Source organism: Miscanthus floridulus, chromosome 7 (assembly GCF_019320115.1).
Source record: "Miscanthus floridulus cultivar M001 chromosome 7, ASM1932011v1, whole genome shotgun sequence".
Taxonomy (NCBI): domain Eukaryota; kingdom Viridiplantae; phylum Streptophyta; class Magnoliopsida; order Poales; family Poaceae; genus Miscanthus; species Miscanthus floridulus.
The window spans coordinates 107,931,027-107,950,439 of record NC_089586.1 but is presented as its reverse complement, the minus strand read 5'-3'; the positions used below and the strand labels follow the sequence as shown (position 1 = coordinate 107,950,439).

Sequence of the window (19,413 nt, the reverse complement as noted above, 5' to 3'; positions counted from 1 at the left end):
GACGACTCAATATATACTTCTAATGCCAAAGAGTGTTGTTATATTCTTTTTCTAAAGGAGTGTGATTATATTCTTGTATGTGCATTATATATTATGGAGCTCCCCTTCCTAATCTATTTATTGTTATCGTACCCCCTCTGTCATAAAATATAAGGGATATAAGTTTATCTTAAGTTAAATTATAAAGTTTGACCAAATTTATTAAGAAGAGTATTATATATATAACATCAAAGATGTAAATTATGAAAATATATTTCATAACATATCCAATGATGCTAATTTAACGATGTAACTATTATTTTTCTTTTCCATTGTTTTGATCAAAGTTAACACAGTTTGAGGACAAACTTAAATCCCTTATATTTCAGGACTAAGAGAGTATCACAAAAGCTTCAAAAAAAAACCACGCCCACCAAAATAACCTATAAATTATTAAATTAATGAAGAAAACTATACCATTAAATTTGATGATAATCTAAAGGCTTAGAATACCACTTTGTTTGGTTCATGACCTGTCATACAACAAGGCTGCTAGATAGCGATTTCCAACCTAAACATACAAAACTAGCTAGACGCCCACGCAAAGATGTCTGGATTGAAACCAAACAAGTTGTAAACTAAAGAGTCCATGCCTAATATTAAGGTCTACAGTTAAGAGATTAGTTGGAAAAAGACAGAAGAACCTACGTGGCTCCATTGTTGTAACGGTTTAGATTAAGCTAAAGAGTTCATACATAACATAAAATATTAAGGCATAGAAAATTATGAGATTAATTAGAACCAGAGAAAAATCTACAATGTTGGATTTTATAATGATCTAACGGCTTACATGAAACTAAAGAACATGTGCCACTACTACAGAAATTAACTGTAGGGGCGGCTCTAAAGCCTCTGTAGGAGCGGCTGCGCCAGCCGCCCCTCCTAGGATGTTCCTACAGAGGGTGCCTCTGTAGGAGCGGTTTCCTGACCGCCCCTGCAGGGGCGGTTGGTGTTTTCAGCCGCCCCTACAGTGCCCTCTGTCGAGGCGGCTGGTAATATCAGCCGCCCCTGTAGTGGACTTCTGTAAGGGCGGCTGTATCACCAGCCGCCCCTGCTGTGTGTATTTATAAGGGCGGTTCAATCAAGAACCGCCCCTACAGTGGATTTTCCAGCAAAAAAAATAATTCAAATTCAAATCTGACCACACACACATATATATATATATATATATATATATATATATATATATATATATATATATATATATATATAAAATTCAAATTCGAATCTGACCGCCACAAATATACATATATACATCCACAAACACAAGACCATGTTGAAAACTTTAGAAGGCGCAAGTATTAGCTTCCATGTTGAAAAACATGACAAGAGTAAATAATTTATCAAAAACTATTGTGACAGTTCTATCATTCTCTCAGAAATATAGAATTTTATCTCATATTTTCTACAATCCTTCAGGAAGCTGTTGATATCAGTGCAACCACAAACTTCAATCTTAACTCATGCTAATTTAGTACAAAACGAGAAATGACAGATGAAGCACACTGGAGCATCACTAGACCAAGATACTCACAGGAGTGAAGAACTTGGATGCACTTAGAGGTATACAGCCAGGTAGTCCACCAATCTGAAAGAATACAGAAAAAATGAAAGAATCAGCTGATGCACTTAGATGACACTACCATAAGTTACATGTGCTATAAAATCAATTTTCTCAGGAATCAGGTGTAAAGCTTCCATGTTGCACAAACTCTGAACCCAACAAAAATAGTACCACACCACATATATAGAAGCTGGAAATATCCCAAGTTTTATTTTTAGTTCCCAGACTTTGTGTATAGAGCATATAACATATATTGAAACCAATTACTAAAAGAAATTCAAGTTTGGATGTTGCAAGTTGTGACAAAGTGGTATAGATACATGTAGAGATAGCATATCGAACAAAATGTATGCATAGATAATTAGATATCAATTTCCAAGGTAAAGCTTGGTACAAGTACATTTAAGTTAGAATCTTACATTATACAAGTCAATTACCAGTTCATCAGGGTTTGGCGAAAATGCACTATTGATATAGACAAACTGTTGGCAACACAGACCACAACTCAGTAAAATTCCAGTGTCATAGATAAAATTCTCATAGAACTGACAATTATATTCCTACCAGTGTATCTTGATGAAGTTGTCGGCGAAGAAACTCTATGACCTTCAAAAACTTATCTCGTCCTGAAATCTGGTACGAGATACACAAATAACAACTTAATCAGGTTCAAGGTATGAAAACAAAGGAGAACGTCACTTAAGCCAATTTTAGGGACAGACTGCAGTAACAAGCTGATGATGACAGGATTTAACAAAATCAACCACTTGAACTAAATCCTTGTGCCAAGGTTTACTTAGTGACATACTGACATGAGGCAAAGATCATGTCTAAAGGACTAACCAGAGAAAGATTACAGCGACTTTTTCACAAAAGAGAAATAAACACTACCAATAAGAAGCATTTAAGCAACTATATGGAACTCACTCTCTCTTAGTACTACACGACACAACATATATGGATCTAGCTGCGAGGGATAGTGCCATGGACGACACCCACCATATGCTCGATCAAATGACTACAAGGTTTAGCTCTCTTTAGCGGACAGTTATACTTTGCATATGAAGGGCTTCTTTAACTGATAGAAAACTTTGGTCTTTGATTCATTAGAATCTACTAAACCATACCTGTCACAGTGAAGAAGATAAGAATCTTTTGTAAACGAAGACATGATTTTTAGAGGCCTCAGAAACAAAGCAATCATCATTTGTTCATCAACTTGGAGCGTCAAGGCATGGTGTTAACTGATGGCCAAAAAAGGCATGGTGCTAATTGGTTTACCCTCAGAAACTGCATGATATCAGTAACATAACACTCATGCCCAGTACCTCACAAGCGAGCGAACATCAGATCATATCATTGAGCAATGCACATGTAATTTTCATCACAGGCTCAAGAAGGAAACAATAGCAAGGCGAGAGGGACGGCTGCTTGTATTGGAAGCTGTGTTGCTGAGGTGGACCAATCAGATAAGACGAAGATGATGTGGTGCTGGCATGGACCAATCGCAGTTCTAGGGGCGACGTGTACCAACTCGCTACCCAGGGAGGCCTTCCTGAATAGAGGGCTCAGAAACATAGCAATGATCATCATTTGTTCATCAACTTGGAGCCTCAAGGCATGGTGATAACTGGTTGACCCTCAGAAATTGCATCATATAAGTAACACCCATGCCGAGTATCTCACAAGTGAACGAACATCAGATCATATCATTGAGCAATGCATATGGAATTTTTATCATAGGCTCAAGAAGGGAAAAAAATAGCAAACGGCAGACGCTAAGATCATCTGATCATAACCAAATCTCGGTTTAGAATCAGAAGGTTGACCACAGTAGGGGAGCTAGGCAACGTGACCCCAAAATCGCCTCTAAAATCAGAAAAGGATGTGATTTTGCGGTCATAATTTGGCCGCTAACCATAAATCTGGAATTTGAATGGCACTTAAGCTAACATGGACTAAATTTCACAAAATTAGAACTGCATAGAACCACGGCAGAATTACCTCTGGGAACTGCATTTTAATATTTTATCATATTCTTTAGAGGTAATAATGCAGGATCTTAACTATTGTATGCAATTTCCAAGCAGGTTGTAGCTAAGAATCCCTCTCTGCACCTACCATGGGTTCTTACAAATTCCTTTACATGTTGGAAATCACCAACATATAAGAAAAAAAGAGCACTGTAGGGGATTCTATCATATTGCTATTAAACTTACGTAGTCATAACCAGCATAACTACCAAGAAATGAAAGCAGCATTAGTTGACAGACAAATAATTTCGCAGACAACCAAAGCAGCATTAGTATGCACAAAAAAAATTAACAGCCATGTAACAAAGGTTCTGAACATGCTGAATCGTATCTCAGAAGGATGCATGAATACACGCACCTCTTGTCGACTGGCCATGCTTGACATAGTGTACCAAATCAGGAACCTGCAACAAACAAATCGAGGTACATCTAAAAAAATACAGAGGCATAAAATCGAACTACAGCCATAGGAGGACCTCAGCTAGGTGCACACACCACAGGGAGCGAAAGGAGCCGGGGGCGGGTTCGGCGTGGCAGAGAGAGAGAGAGAGGAGTCAGGGGCGGGGTTCGGCGCTAGGAGCTCCCGACCTAGGGTTTCCTGTAGCATATGAACGCCCGCGGGCTAGAGGAGGATGCGGCGCCGGGGGGCAGGCACGCTGGCGGGCAGCCACCGGCATGGCCCGGTCACGCTGCGCCGTGGCCGGGGATAGCCACCGCCGGCGGCCACGCGCGGTGCCGCGGCAGAGGCCGGGGAGCGCGGTGAGCCGACGGCACTTGCCCGGGCGGCACGCCGTGGGGAGGCGGAGGAGGAGGACGAGGGCGACCGCAGCCGCGCCGCGCTGCTGGCGCCGGTGGTCGCCCTGGACGCACGTCGGGAGAGATCGGGAGAGGGAGGGAGCAGACGAGAGAAAGCGAGGAAGGGGAAGGAGAAGCAGAGGTTTGGGGAAGGGAAATCAGAAGCTGGATATTATGTTCGTTTCGCTGGATTCTGAGAAGAAGCCGTAGAAGGTAAATAAGAGCGCGAAGAACTCGAAGAAGCCGGAGAGGACGACGGGAAGCTGCTCCGGACGAGAATCAGATTCAAGAGATCTGGGCCATCGATTCGAAAATCCGACGGAGGAAAAAATTTCTGCCGACTAGGACAGGGCTCCTGTCGGAGGAGCATGTCCGGCTTGTCTAGGTAAATTATACTGTGATACAGCTGAGATAGCAGCTTTAGTTCAACACAAATTTACTTTCGTTGTCAAAGTTCTACAAATCAAAAGCATAAGATCAATATAACGTATATTTAAGGTCCTAATAATAAAGGAAAAAATTGGAAATCATCCAGCTATACCAACCTTAAAAAAAAATAAAAAACATTTTTGCTAAACTAATTTGATAATTTTGAGATACCAAATGATCTCAAATGAAAATTTGATAAACACCAAAGTTGTAGAGGTCATGAAGATCTACAACTTTTATTTTGGTCATCTTGTCATTTGACAAAATTTGAACCTTTCAAATTTAAAATTTTGAAAAATGACAAGTTTGAACCAAAATTTGAGACCCAAATTGATTTCAACATAAAAAGTGATGAATACCAAAGTTGTTCAACTCATTAATATCTACAACTTTTATTTTAGTCATCTTGTCATTTGACAAAATTTGAACCTTTCAAATTTGAATTTTTAAAAAATGACAAGTTCGAACCAAAATTTGAGACCCAAATTGATTTCAACATAAAAAGTGATGAATACCAAAGTTGTTCAACTCATGAAGATCTACAACTTTTATTTTGGTCATTTCTTCATTTAACAAATTTTTAGTATACATTGTTCACTAATCTTACACATGTCTCATAGTTTATAAAACCATATGAGAGATGTGTCACATTTGTGAACAATGTCACTACCACTTTGTCATATGAAGAAATGACCAATACAAAAATTGTAGATCTTGATGAGTTATTCAACTTTGATATTTATCACTTTTTCAGCTGAAATCATTTGGGGTACCAAAATCTTGTCTGAAGTTGTATTTTTTTGAAATTCAAAATTTAAATTGCTCAAACTTTTCATATATATATATTGACAAAACCAACAAAATAAATTGATAGAGAATGATTTTAGAAAATTTTAGGAAAAAAATCATCAGATTTGGAGTTAGTATGAGGAAGAAAAACTAGTTATAAATTTGACCCACAGATTAAAAAAAGAAATCACACTGTTCAGTATGATCACGTAAGGATCATCTAGAACAGTGTGATTTCTCTTTTTAATCTGTGGGTAAACTTTATAACTAATTGTTCTCCCTTATACTAACTCCAAATGTGATGGCTTTTTTTCCTAAAAATTTCTAAAATCATGCTTCAGCATTTAAGTTTGATCAAACTTGGATGTGACAATGTTTTACACATTTTAAAATTTGAAATTTGAAATTTGACAAGTTCAAACCAAATTTTAAAACCATAAATGATTTCAGATGTAAAAGTGATGAATACAAAAGTTGTTCAACTCATCAATATCTACAACTTTTATTTTGGTTATCTTGTCATTTGACTAAATTTGAACCTTTCAAATTTTGAATTTTTAAAAAAGACAAATGGGCACTGCAGGGGCGGCTGGTGATTGAGCCGCCCCTACAGATCAACCCCAACTGTAGGGGCGGCTCAGGTTACCAGCCGCCCCTACAGTGCCATCTATAGGGGCGGCTGGGCTGCTGGGGCCCGAGGACGCCCACTATAGGGGCGCCCCCAACCCCAGCCGTCCTTATAGTAAAAATGTCCCCGTTCCTACAGTAAGAATTTGGCGTAGTGTGCCTAATATAATTAACAAATAGTAAATTTGAAATAATAAATTAAGAAAATAGCAATTTGGTTTCCATACTAGTTGGAAAGGGAAATATCTATATAAAGTGTCAACATAAAACACCATTAGTAAAGAAAAATTCGAACAAAAACTATGAAAAGTTAATAGTTTGATTTCCAAATAAATTCTAAGTAATGTGCTTCCTTCAAACAATAGTTTCAAAAGAAACCACTATGTTCTATCAAAAGGACTGAGAAATCCAAGGTTCATTAAGAAAAGAGAAGAACCTATATGTTGTTGGACTTTAAGGTGATCTAACAGCTACAATTAAATCATATAATTTATGCTAATATGATTAGTAGACAGTAAGGCCTCGACCTTAAGAGACGAATAAAAAAATAAGAGGCCTTGACATTAAGAGACGAATAAAAAAAATAAGAACCCACACTGCTAGTTTTATGATGATTTAAGGGTTTAGATTAAACAAAACGTCCATGTCCCATACAATTAGTAAATACTAATTTTAAAATAATAAATTAAGAAAGAATAGAAATTTGATTTCCATACAAATAGAAAAATACCTAAATAAAGAGTTTATGTAAAACACAATTAGTAAAGGCAAATTTTGAATTAAAACTATGAAAAGTTGATAACTTGATCTCTAAATGAATTGTAAAGAAAAGATTCATAAATTAATTATATTAGTAAATAGCAAAATCACAAATTACATATTATAAATTTTATTTTCATATGTTGGAAAACGACACGTAAATAAAAAGTTATTGTATTACAAGTTTTAGAAAGTGTGATTATAATCTCTTTTGTATTGAAAGAACCGTGATTATATTCTTGTACAGTTGTATGTGCATTATGAGCCTGTTTGATTTTCTTGTCCAGGCAAAGTTGTCTAGCCAGATAGTAATCGAGGGCATCAATTTTAAGTACCTAGCAATCAGGATTATTGCTCGGTAAGCTGTCATGTATAGTAATTGTAGAAGCTGATATGCCAGCTGCTGGCTACTACTAACAACTGTTTACATAGGTCCACTGTCCACCCAAGTAAAAGAAGAGGCCCAAAGGCCAAAAAAAAAAAAAAAGTGCACTGCAGCCGGCAGCACGCGTTGCTTCCACTCAAGGCTCAAGCGTCCCGGCCCCGCACACCTAACAATCCACGTTCAAAGATCAAAAAAGGCGCGACACAGATTCCAGATGCGCCACTCAACCACTAAACCATATCGCGCGCATGCATGCGAAGCATGCACGGCACGACACACAACCAAACTCCGACCCAACAACGAACAAGGGAAACAAAAAAAATAAGAACAAAAAACATCTTCTGCTTGCAGTAATTAAATCCTCTCTTGTCCAGTAGGAATTAGGAAAGCATATTATTATACCTGCATTATGTCCATGCTTATTATCAAGCACGCTGTTTAGTACAGAAGCCTTAATCACTAATCTTTGGCCTTGGCATTGATGGTGGCGGCGTCAGTGACGCCGCGACGGCGAGAGCGACGGTCGCCAGGTTCTTGAACTCGGCGTCCTCCGCGGCCAGCGGCGACGTGTCGTCAGCCTCGCCAAACGCGTCCTCGCACGTCTCGGGCGCGTCCAGAGCCGCGCTGAGCTGCGTGACTGCGTCGTCGATGACGCCCTCCGTGCCGTGGGCGAGCTCCTCCTCTGCCTGGTCGAGCTGGTCCACGGCGTCCGAGTATACCTCCGCGCACACGGACAGGCGGTCCCGCCTCCTCGCGTCCCTCTCGAGCGCGCTCATGGCCTCGATGCGCGCGGCCGTCGCGTTGGCCTTTGCCTCGGCGATCCTGGCCGCGATGGCGGCGAGGCCGCGCGCGTCGGTGGCCTCGGCGCTGGCCTTGTCGGCCTGGAAGATCCTAATGCAGTAGTCGTAGCCGATGGATGGGTGGCCGGCGGCGAAGGACCTGCATGTGTCTTGCAGCGGGGAAGACCTGCACATCGGCAAGCTGAGCAGGACGAACAACACGGAGGAGACTAGCTTCATGGTGGCGCCGATGATTTTTTGCTTAGCTAGTTAACTTGCGGGGGCGACGTGTTGAGAGTTGGATGTGGATGGCAGAGACACAGTTGGTGGCTTGGTGCCGCCGGCCGGCTCGTAGCTAATAAGTAGTCGTGCAGACAGAAAAATGCCCTCCGAGTGTACAATATCCGAATAATATTTATATATTTATATTTATGAAGGAAGGTTCTAATAACGTGTACAAGTGTTGACTCTGATTTAGGTGCCATAACACCCCAGTATTAATTTTATATGGAGTATGGGTGGTCTTATTCCTTTGAAAAACCAATATGGTGTTATTTTCATTAAAATTTTCGTTCGATTAGACCAAAACCAGCATATAGACAAATCGGTCTGGTTTTGGTTTTAGTGTCAACAACAAGGCACATAGAAGAGGGCCGATCACGATGCCCGTCCGGGTCCAGTCGAGCCAGAAGAATCTCGGTCGGCCCAAACTGAAAAAATAGGCCCACTGCCACACTGCTCCGGCTCCGGCCACAGCCGAGACGCGACTAGCAGCAGCCGCTTGCTCAGATCGGCAGCGGCGGCGGCGGCGGCGGCGGAGATGGCGATCCGGTACTGGCAGATGGCCGCGGCAGCCGTTGGGTTCCGCCTCGTCCTGGTTCTCTTCGGCGGGGACCTCCACCTTGCCTCTCGCCCTGAGGTCTCCACCCCCCTCACCTCCCTTCGCCGCCGTAAGCGCGTCCCCACGCCCTATCCTCCTTGTGATCCGGACCGTCGTGTGGCTTCGCCGTAATTCGAGCTTTGGTTTCTCTCTTCTCTGTCTTACAGTGGCGGAAGGCTACTGGCTGAAGCAAGCGTCCGTGTCGCCGTACTCCGGTAAGTTACACGACCCCGTTCTTGCACCCTTCTCACTTTGACAGTTGCATCTGAACTCGTGACCAATGAGCTAGTAGTAGTTGCTGCACTGAGTTGTTATGCAGTGGATCAAGTAACACAGGGTGTGTTTCCACATAAAAGACGAAGTAGCATAGGTTTGCTATATCTAAACCAAGTGACATCACATGGTTAATGAAATACACTTTGATTGGTTCCTTGCACTGCTCTGTCTTATGCTATGAACTGGAAGGATGATTTATCCTGTTGATCGATTTCTCTTTCAGGTTCTATGTATCACGGTTCCCCGTTGCTCCTGTCTGTTCTTGGTCCATTAACTAATAGCAGGTGATTAATCCTTTTTTATGATATTTCTGCCTTCGTTGCTCCTGCTATACCATCCCAGCATTTGTTAATTTTGACAAAGTTTCATTTGAAAATCGAAATGTTAACATCCATAGATTTGATGGTATTACAGGCCTGACGGACATCATGCTCATATTTACTGCAGGTAGAGATATGTTGGTATCTACCTTTTCTTGCAACTAACGTGTGCTTTTAACCTTTTATAAGATTTACAAATTGTTGATATGTAGTTGGCTTTTTTTTGAAAAATAGTTGGTTTCCCATAGCTTTCTTTTATTTGTCTCAGCATGTGACTAAAAATAAAATAATATCCTCAAACATCTTCCATTGATTGAATTTTGTTGGTGGTAAAGTAATTCCTGTTACGCTCATCAATGCACAACACAGTTTGATTTTTGTGGCTGTAGATTTTCTAGCTGCCATGCTCATCCGAGCAACTGGGCATAAACTCCAAATGGCACGGAACAGAAGTTTGAAGTCACTTGACCTCACAAAGGCAGTAAACGATACAGGTGGATCATAGCAATTAATGTTATGTTTTTTCATTCCTCTCTGAATGTGCCCTATCAAATTTACCCAAACAAGCCGGAGGTGGTTTCCCGAAGGAAACACCGTCCACGTCGCCCGAAATTCCTGCAGCCGTCCGATCTGCCGATCAACGGTCCAAGAAAAAGAAGCGGATTCCGTCGGAGGCAGCTTCTCCTGCTTTATCCGGCTTCTCAGCTGCTTCGTCTCGGCTTCCCTAGCTTCTCATCAGAATCCGGCCTGGCCTGGCAAATATATACTTGGGCTTCCGCTTCTCGTACTACCTTAAATGGGAAAATATTGGGTGCAGCAGAGGGGGGGGGGGGGGGGGGGGGGAGACAACCCTCTAAAAACATGCACACCCATATTACATCCGTAGATGTACTTTCTCACAAAAGTTGGGATGCAAACTCATTTTGTAGAGATTTGATGAGTTTGCATCCAACTTTTGTGACCAAGTACATCTATGGATGTGCATTGTTAGAAAATTTCTAAGCATCTTTTTGGGGGGTGGGGGACTTTTCTGCCAAGATGGTGTTTTTTGCACACAATATTTTCCCAGCTTAAAAGTGCCTTAGTTTCTTACCCTGTTACCAACATTGTTGTACTTGTTTTACCATAGATTGTTTCTTACAATATCAATATGGTTTTGATACTCGCAACTTGTAAACTGCAAAATTCAAAAATAGACATAATTTATTCACAAATTTAGTGATTGGCATGTTGCCATTCTTTATTTTCATAGTATTATCTGGAAGACACAGCCCATTTTTTTTCCTTTCTTGTAATGCTCCAGTAATAAAGTAGTTATGAATTTCTCACATTAAAACTGAAGTTGCGTAGCCTCTGCTTTCATGGTAGCACTTGTTTTGCTGTCTGTAAGTATGTACAACCTATCATGGAAATGTTCTTTGTACTTAACAGTCTAATGCTTTCAGGTTTCGCTTACTATTTGTTAGACTGGTACTTATTATTCATAACAATATCATTGATGCAGTTAATGTAAGCGCTGGAGATGTTGCTTCTCTCATATATTTGTGGAACCCTTGGGCAATAGTCACTTGTGTGGGTTCATGTACATCACCAATCGAGAATCTAATGGTTGTAATAATGATCTATGGAGCCTGTTCACGTAAGATGGTCTCAATTTTGTGTTTCCATTCCTTATTTTTCTAGTATGAATTAAAACCTCCAATCTCAAAACTGGAAATCACACTTTTATCTCATTTTGCTTCAGTTTCTATTTCAAAATGAATCCTGGTATTTGACAAATCATCAGTTAGTAACTTTGTTATTGCGATTGGGATATTGATCCTTGGGTAACCTAGAGTTCCCAAGTTTTATGCTGGTTAATAAATCTGTATTTGTAATTTTTATTAGGTCTGGCTCCTCTTGCTGCTTTTGGATATGTTATGGCCACGCATCTCTCTCTTTATCCTGCAATTCTCATTGTACCGGTCAGTACCACAATTTCTGTTTGCATTTTCCATTTCAGTTCAAATGTCCGATCATATCTGCTACTAACCTGCATGGTTGTCTACTAAAGAATATAACTCTGTTTCAGGTCATTCTGTTGCTGAGTTATGGTCCAGATGCTCCTCCACCAAAAGTATTTCTTATTAAAGGGTCAAGTGCCAGTAAAAGTGACGAGTCAGACAACGATAAAACAACCAGACAGAGAGTTGTTCAACAGTTTTCATGGAAACCAGTACTTCACTTTATATTTTGGCTGTTTATCTGGTCATGCCATGTGTTGTTATTGAGCAGCGTGATTCTGAAGAAAGTTGGTGGCCTCCACGAGATGTTTGAAAAGTAAGATGCTATAAGCTCCTTTTGCGGCCTTCAGGGGGATGTGTTTCCTGGGAAGTCACCAAATTCATCTCAAAATATGCACTAGTTTGCCCTAAGCCTTCGCTTAAAAGACAGCTTTTCTTAAAGGAGTGAGGTATAACTTTGCTTAGGAGTTTGGTTCAGACATTTGCAAATTGTGTTGTCCTTGTAAAGGCGGTTTTCCCTATCTTAGGAGTTCAGTCTCTGAACTTCATCTCATAAACAGCTCTTTTCATTTCCAATCAACTTATTTTGTCCGTCACCTGATTACTGATGTGCTGTTGTTTGCAGGATGTATGGTTTTATACTTACAGTGAAGGACCTATCACCAAATATCGGTGTTTTATGGTAAGTGTTGAGATTTTTCTAATAGAATATTTGTCATTGTCACTCAAGCATAGTTCCAATGTGTCTTATACATTTTGAGAATGACTGCAGGTACTTCTTTGCTGAAGTCTTCAACTTCTTTAGAAATTTCTTTCTTATAGTCTTCAATATGAACATCATTTTTGTGGTCTTGCCATTGGCCATCCGATTGAAGCATCGTCCGTGCTTTCTTGCATTTGTTTACACTGCAATTGTGGCAATATTGAAATCATATCCATCGGTGAGTTTTTTTTTTATATTTTATATCATATTTCTAAAAAAATAGTCTTTCAGGTGCAAAATATTGCCATAGCTATCTGTTTTGTTTGTGTGCTCTGGTTTTTATTTTCAATCTGTTGATATGTGTCTTATTATGATTTTTCCTGAAGGCTGGAGATTCAGCTCTGTATCTTGGTCTTCTGGGCTTATTTGTCAACGAGTTAGCAGGTAGGTAGCAGTTCTACTACATAATGTTTTTAATGGTTCCTAGAGAATTAATAATGCTTTATGTTTACATCTTGCAGAAATGCAGTTCACATTCTTCTTATTTTTCGGATATATTGGAGTCTCCCTGCTTAGCCCTGTCATGCATAATCTGTGGATCTGGAGGGTCTCTCTCTTGCTCTGTGAATTAACACCATTGTCAGGGACTTGTAATGCAAAGAGTGTTTCTAGTATATCGTTGCTAACCTGACAGGGTTTTCCTTTCAGGGCACTGGTAATGCAAATTTCTACTTCGCCACTGGTTTGGCTTATACTTGCCTTCAGGTAACCAAATACTCTTATCATATGCTTTTCCCCTTTTTGTGACAATACCTACCATTCCACTACTGGCAGCTTTTCTTGCAAACAATTCTTTAAAAAAAATTGTAGAATTCTTAGCAGGAATTTAGGATTTTGTTTTGGAGCAAACTGTTGCGTAGATCCACCCCTTCCTTTTGATGGTATTGGCCAGTTCATGTTTATGTTGCTGCCCCCCAAAGCTGGGTTTGAAAACCCAATCTTGAAAGTGAACTTTAAGATCCAATGTGGGAATTTATGCGTAGCGATCAAACACAGACATTTATATATATTCTTTTTTGTTATGGACATGTATATAGAAGTCATTTGGGGTATATATCTGTTAAAGTTGTGGAGCTTAATTTCTCTAACTTACCGAAGTCCCGTTTTCCAATTTGCAGACTGTGTTGCTGGTAGAGAGTGTAAGTTCAATGATAAAGCACGACAGAAAGCTAAGGTTACTTGTTACAAGCTAACTTGGTCCCTCAGATAAAGCTCCGATGCTTGCAATTTCCTCTCTGGTGCTCTTGATTCTTGAACACAAACAGCTCCTCATCCTGGAGTTTGTAGATGTAGCTCATATTCGATGTAGCATGTTGTATTGTAGACCCCCACACTTGTAAAATACGAGGACCACAACTCTTTTAACGAAGACAAGGAACACGACAGGGCTCGCCCTTGGTGACTCATTTGTGATCGCTACCGAGCATTGGTGTGGATTGGTGAATCTGTGATGTTCAGTGATGCAGCTTGGTTGAATTGCCCTCGCGTACAATTAATTCCGTCAATCTGCTGGATAGTGAAGGAAACCTTCATTTGAAAGTTAACCAAGCGGATAACTAATTTTCGTTTCTTCAGAGCAAGTTCATTATTATCGGCGCGTTGCAGTTCGTAGCGTACTGCAGAGACGTCTGCTGTTCAGAGCTCTTCTACGATTCTACCGTTGGGATTTTTAACCCTCGTCCTTGCAGTTGCAGTGTAATCTTGGGTTCCCGTGGCACTGTTGCAAGCGCCAGCTTCGAAGGATGCACGTGAGGAAGGCATGGTTAGCGACGATTCCTACTCAGCTCCAGCACGCGAGGGTGATGGGGCCCACGAAAGCAAGAGGGAGCCAAGTTAAGCTAAGTGTTTGTTAGAGACCGCTTCGCTTTTATGTTTTTTTTTTTTTACTCTGCTCTATGTTTTTCAACAAAACAAGTATAGCTCCACATACTCTACTTCTAGAAAAAAAAAGTTGAGAGAACACATAAAGGGGTGTTCTAGAGCTTAGTAGTCATGTTCCCACAAACGGCCTGTTCACTGGTTGATTTCTGGGTTAATTTGGACTAACTGGTACTAGTTTATTGTGAGAGAAAAACACTGTTGGTTAGGGTGAAAGAAATGAGAACATGGAACGAAAACGAAAACTTGAGGTGTCATTTTATAACGTGGGAACATAAATGTTGCCGAATCGAGGATGTGGACGTGACCGGAACAAGAAACGTGGCCATGTTTCATGTTCTCGGTGGCTCACTTGAGAGACTCTAGATTTTTATGTATCTATATTACGGTAGAGTTTTTGAAACAGAGTTGATGGGACAGTCTCGAAACAGACCCTAATTTTTTCTAGCTCATTCACCGTGTTCCAACTTCCGGTCAGTGGGGTTTACGAGACTCTGCGCACGGAGCTTTTACTTGAGAATCCATTTGGTTATTGGCGTGCTGAAGTGGCTCTCAGAGTGGTCGGCGAAGTGCTACCAGACGCCTCACTGTAAGTGTTTGTTTAGGTCCCCCAAAAGTTTTCCAAAAAGTGCTACAGTAGTCATCACATCGAATCTTGCGATACGTGTATAGAGTATTAAATGTAAACGGAAAAAAAACTAATTGCACAGTTTGGTTGAAAATTGCGAGATGAATGTTTCGAGCCTAATTAGTCAATGATTGAATACTAATTGCCAAATAAAAACGAAAGTGCTACCGTAGCTAAATTCTCAAAATTCACAAACTAAACACGCACTAAATGAGTATCTTGTACCGCCCTATTCGCTCGGCTTATAAGCTGTACTTTTTCATCAGTCAATAGTAGTTTCAGTCGTAACTTATCAACCAAGCAAACATAACCGTACATGTGTTCACTCATGTTCTACAGTGCGCACACAGGGAAACTAGACCTTCATCACTCTTGCCAACTTAGCAAGCTATCTACTCTTTCGTCGCTGAACCCATGTTTGCCGGGGAGAAAGAGTTAAGGCCGCGTCGCATGCGCATGGGTTTCAACTCTGCCGTAAAAGATTTACGTATCATTGTATTAAACAGAAGAGTTTAAGGTCATGTTCGACTTACTGAAATTTGGCTGAAATTAGCTAAAAACACTGTTCTGGCTGAAATATTGTAAGAGAAAAATATTGTTCCGACTAAAAAAAAAACCCGAACAAGCTAGATTTAAGGTAAGCCGAACGGGGCCTAAACATACAGACAACGCGCTTCTATCAAGCGTAGGAAGAGATCAACCTAAAACAGTCGTGGCCGGACCGTTCTAGCAAAAGACATATAGTTTCGACATTACATAAATGAAAAACAACCAAAGCCGACGCAACGGTGCGATCTAGAAGGTAACCTTGCGTCTTCGCGGCTGCCTAGACAAGCCCTTTAAAGTATCGTTTTTAATAAGACAACGTTCAAATAAGAAGTCTATCTAAAAATAAAAAACGGCAATTTTAACAGGAGAGGGAGCATGTGCCCGGGCGGTGCAGTGCCATGGCGAGAAGCCCCGGCCCTATGCAACGCCCACGATCACAGGGAGCATACACTTGTACGTAACACTGTCACTGCATACACACAGATACAGGTACACGTACACGCAGGCATGGGCGCACGGCACGGTCCAGCCGACGCTCGATCACGTCGCGGTATTGAATCCCTACACCCACCCGTTCAGGTTTCAGCTACATGGCGCTCGTGCTGTTAGCCTTGTTTAGATTCAGTTTTTTCACTCTCTCTTCGTCACATCAAATCTTTAGACACATGCATAAAGTATTAAATATAGATAAAAAATAACTAATTACACAGTTTGATTTTAAATTACGAGACGAATCTTTTAAGCCTAGTTAAACTATGATTGGACAATAATTGTCAAATACAAATAAAAGTGCTACAGTGCCAAATACTGATTTCTAACAGCGATCTAAACAAGGACTTACTTCCAATGGAGTACGCCTGGTCGCTTGGACGCCCTGCGAGAAATCACATCCATGCACACACACAGCCACAGCGTACGAGGCCGCGACTTTTTTCACTGGACCGACGCTTGAACGGCGCTTCTCCCCGCGGCGCAAGGCAAAGCAGCTGCAGCGGCCGGCGCGGGGTCACCTCGCCGCGGTAGGAAGCGGAGTTTAATGGCCGGGCATTCATTCCGTTCGGGGTGCGCGCGCGGTTGGGCGCTGCCGCTGCTACTACCCTGCCTGTGCCTGCTGCCTGCCACTGCGGTCGCTGCTCCAGAGTCCAGACGACCATGGTCCACGGAGTCGAATCCATCAATGCGTCGCTCTATGCTTGCCGAGCCTTGCTGCCCTCGGTACTAATCGCCGGGTACTCTGCGCTGCGGTGTGCCCCGCGCAGTGCGTTTGGTGGCTGGCAAATTGGCGGATCACCGGCTAATGATGAGCAGGTCCACATGGATGGAGACGAGTATTCATACACTTTGAGCGATGAGGCCCAGTTGTCTGTGGTCTCGGAAAGCTATGCACTGGCCCTATATATATGTATCCATTGACGCATACACAAATTGACGGATACAAATTCATAAACAAGAATGCAACTCGGATTCATGAACAAGGCGAAGTACTAGGTCGATGTCACGGCGACTTGACGAACTGCGCGTGCCCAAGCCAGCCCCGTGCATTTCCTAGAGGGTGCATGCATGGACCACCGGCTCACCAGCAGCCAAGTTCCGGCGCCACGACAACAATCGGAATTCCCAGTAGTATCTGCCCAAGGGCGACGAGCAGAAAAGACTCATAGGAGTTCTAGACAATCTAGAATTTGGAAGCAGGACTAGTACACTAACACTTCACTTGTCTCTATTTGTCTTGATCCTGAACATGCGAGAAACGGCCATGGCATTCGCAATCGCCTGAAGGATCACCAACAGTGACCTGCAATCCGCGTGCCCATCCACATATTTGTCACAGGACAGCGGAAACGAGTACACGACTGACTGCGAGTCTGGCAGGCTGCAGCGCACTGCGGCCATGGATGGCTGCCACACAGGTGACAACCACACGCGCGCCACCACCACCACCACCACCTCCACCACCACGGTCAGAGGAGAGGACGACCCAACGCAACCAACCAAGAATCCCGGCCTCCTCAAATCCCCAAATTGCATCGCATTGCTGTCCCGGAAAAGAACAAAAATCGATCAATTCAAGAAGAAGCTTTCGGAGACGCTAAACTCACCCCTGGTCTCTGGAGACCCTGCTTGTTTCTTGTGTTTTTACAATGGAATGGGGGTCCTAAGTAGAAAAAAATTGAATATGGAAGGAGTTAAAAAAAAAACACCCTCGTGCGATCCCGTAATTACAGCTGCCTGGCTATACCCCGACGATCCAACGGTACAGGGCCACGAACGCCGGCTCCTCCTCGTCGGGCGCGCGGTGCATCGACGCGCCCGTCGCCGCCTCCGGGTCCCACCGCCACGAGTCGTCCTGCCGGTGTCCCTGGCTCTGGCTGCGGCTGTGGTGTCCCTGGCCCTGGCTCCACCGCCCGCTGTGGTGCCCCTGGCTCCACCGCGCGCTCCACCGCTCGGAGAGGGAGGAGGCCGAGGACGCGAGGCGGTCCACGTACTCGCGCAGCCACCCGCGGGACCCGGCCGCCTCCGCCAGCGCCTCGCCGGGCGTCGCCGGCGCGGCCTGGTGGGTCGCCGACTTGGCCGCGGCCGACACCGCGGGGCGGGTGATGCGGGACACGACGGCCTCCACCTCCTCGTCGACGCGGTAGTCGAAGGAGCCCAGCGAGTAGGTGCGGCGGTCGTCGCCCGCGGCGGAGGAGCGGCGGTTGCTCACGCTGCCGATCTCGACGCGGAAGCTCCTCGAGTTGTTGCTGCTGCTGCTGACCCGCGAGTCCAGCGGCTCCTGCGCCTGCGCGGGCGGCGCGGTGGGGAGCGGCGGGTGCGGGAGCGAGACGGCGGCGCGGCAGAGCGGGCACGACGGCGTGGTGCGCAGCCACGCGTCGACGCAGGCGGCGTGGAAGGCGTGCCGGCACGCCGGGAGCAGCCGCAACTCGGCGTCGGGGGAGAAGGGCGAGAGGCAGACCGCGCAGTCGGGGGAGCTCTTGGGAAGCGCCGCCAGCGCCGACGCCATGGTGAACAGCGGCAGCGACGCGATCAGCCGCTCCTTCTCGTCGTCCACCACCTCCTCCGCAGGCTGCGCCTCCTCCGGCCCCACCGCCGCTGCGCTCCTCCTCGTGGACCCCACCTCCGCCTCGTCCTCCGACGCGCGGCGGGCCCTGCTGGCCGGGAGCGGGCTCGGGCCCCGATGCGATGATGACGATGACGAGGAGGAGCGGGCGAGGCAGCGGAGGAGGAGATGGATCGAGACGGAGGCGAAGACGACGAACGCGAGCAGCGCGGCGATGATGAGCAGCGAGGGGGAGAGGTTGAACGACGACGAAGAGGACGGCGGCGGCGGCAATGAGGGCGGGAGTGTGGCCGCGAACGGGTAGCCGGCGGCCGGCGGCGGGAGGCCGTCCATCAGGGGAGCAGCGGCAGCCGCAGCCCACGAGAGGAGAGCGGTGGTGTGTTTAAGGCGGCCTGCAGGCTGTGGCCTCGCGCCTTTTATTTATGGGTTTTGGAGTGCGTGGCGTGATGGACGGGGGAGGAGGGGGACGGCAGCACCACCCGTCAGCCAGCCAGCCAGCCAGCCTGTGATTCACAGGAAGCTGAGGATGTGACACTCTTTCTTCAGTTTCTCCTCTACAAACTTTTTGTTCGTCATCGAGGATTTGCGTTGGTGACTTCTGACTTGGCTTGGTTAATATATATAATAATCGATGACTCACACTGATCCTATTGCTCTTGTTATTTCCCAATTCAAGACAAATGAACTTTTATGATACTGCTGCTCGTAATTTCCAGGGGATTGTAGCTTGCACTGGATTTTATTTAAGCTTACTTTATTATCTGAATCTGGTCACGAAAGTGTTTTCTACAATGTGCGGCCACGGTTTTCAGAATACCGGTCGTGTACACTACCGAGACCGACCATCTCGAACCAATCA

At 43.9% G+C, this 19,413-nt stretch overlaps 3 protein-coding genes across 4 annotated transcripts; 1 reads left to right on the top strand and 2 right to left on the bottom strand.

Annotated features, from left to right (window-relative positions):
• Positions 1 to 7,505: 7,505 nt before the first annotated feature.
• LOC136464193 (putative invertase inhibitor) lies at positions 7,506 to 8,521 on the bottom strand. Its single transcript, XM_066463152.1, has one exon. The coding sequence runs from the start codon at positions 8,437 to 8,439 to the stop codon at positions 7,873 to 7,875; it is 567 nt and encodes a 188-aa protein (XP_066319249.1). The 5' UTR covers positions 8,440 to 8,521; the 3' UTR covers positions 7,506 to 7,872.
• Positions 8,522 to 8,879: 358 nt separating this feature from the next.
• Positions 8,880 to 13,917, top strand: LOC136467499 (uncharacterized). Of its 2 annotated transcripts, XM_066466228.1 has the most exons (14): positions 8,881 to 9,149; positions 9,247 to 9,294; positions 9,579 to 9,639; positions 9,770 to 9,802; positions 10,045 to 10,169; positions 11,180 to 11,314; positions 11,563 to 11,639; positions 11,747 to 11,994; positions 12,304 to 12,360; positions 12,451 to 12,619; positions 12,768 to 12,825; positions 12,903 to 12,988; positions 13,090 to 13,146; positions 13,560 to 13,917. In XM_066466228.1, the coding sequence occupies exons 1-14, from the start codon at positions 9,020 to 9,022 to the stop codon at positions 13,632 to 13,634; spliced, it is 1,359 nt and encodes a 452-aa protein (XP_066322325.1). In that variant the 5' UTR covers positions 8,881 to 9,019; the 3' UTR covers positions 13,635 to 13,917. The 2 variants fall into 2 exon arrangements, with proteins under 2 accessions (XP_066322326.1, XP_066322325.1); XM_066466229.1 differs by lacking the exon at positions 9,770 to 9,802 and having other exon boundaries at positions 8,880 to 9,149.
• Positions 13,918 to 17,484: 3,567 nt separating this feature from the next.
• On the bottom strand, positions 17,485 to 19,141 carry LOC136464191 (E3 ubiquitin-protein ligase ATL4-like). Its single transcript, XM_066463151.1, has one exon. The coding sequence runs from the start codon at positions 18,885 to 18,887 to the stop codon at positions 17,730 to 17,732; it is 1,158 nt and encodes a 385-aa protein (XP_066319248.1). The 5' UTR covers positions 18,888 to 19,141; the 3' UTR covers positions 17,485 to 17,729.
• Positions 19,142 to 19,413: the final 272 nt, after the last annotated feature.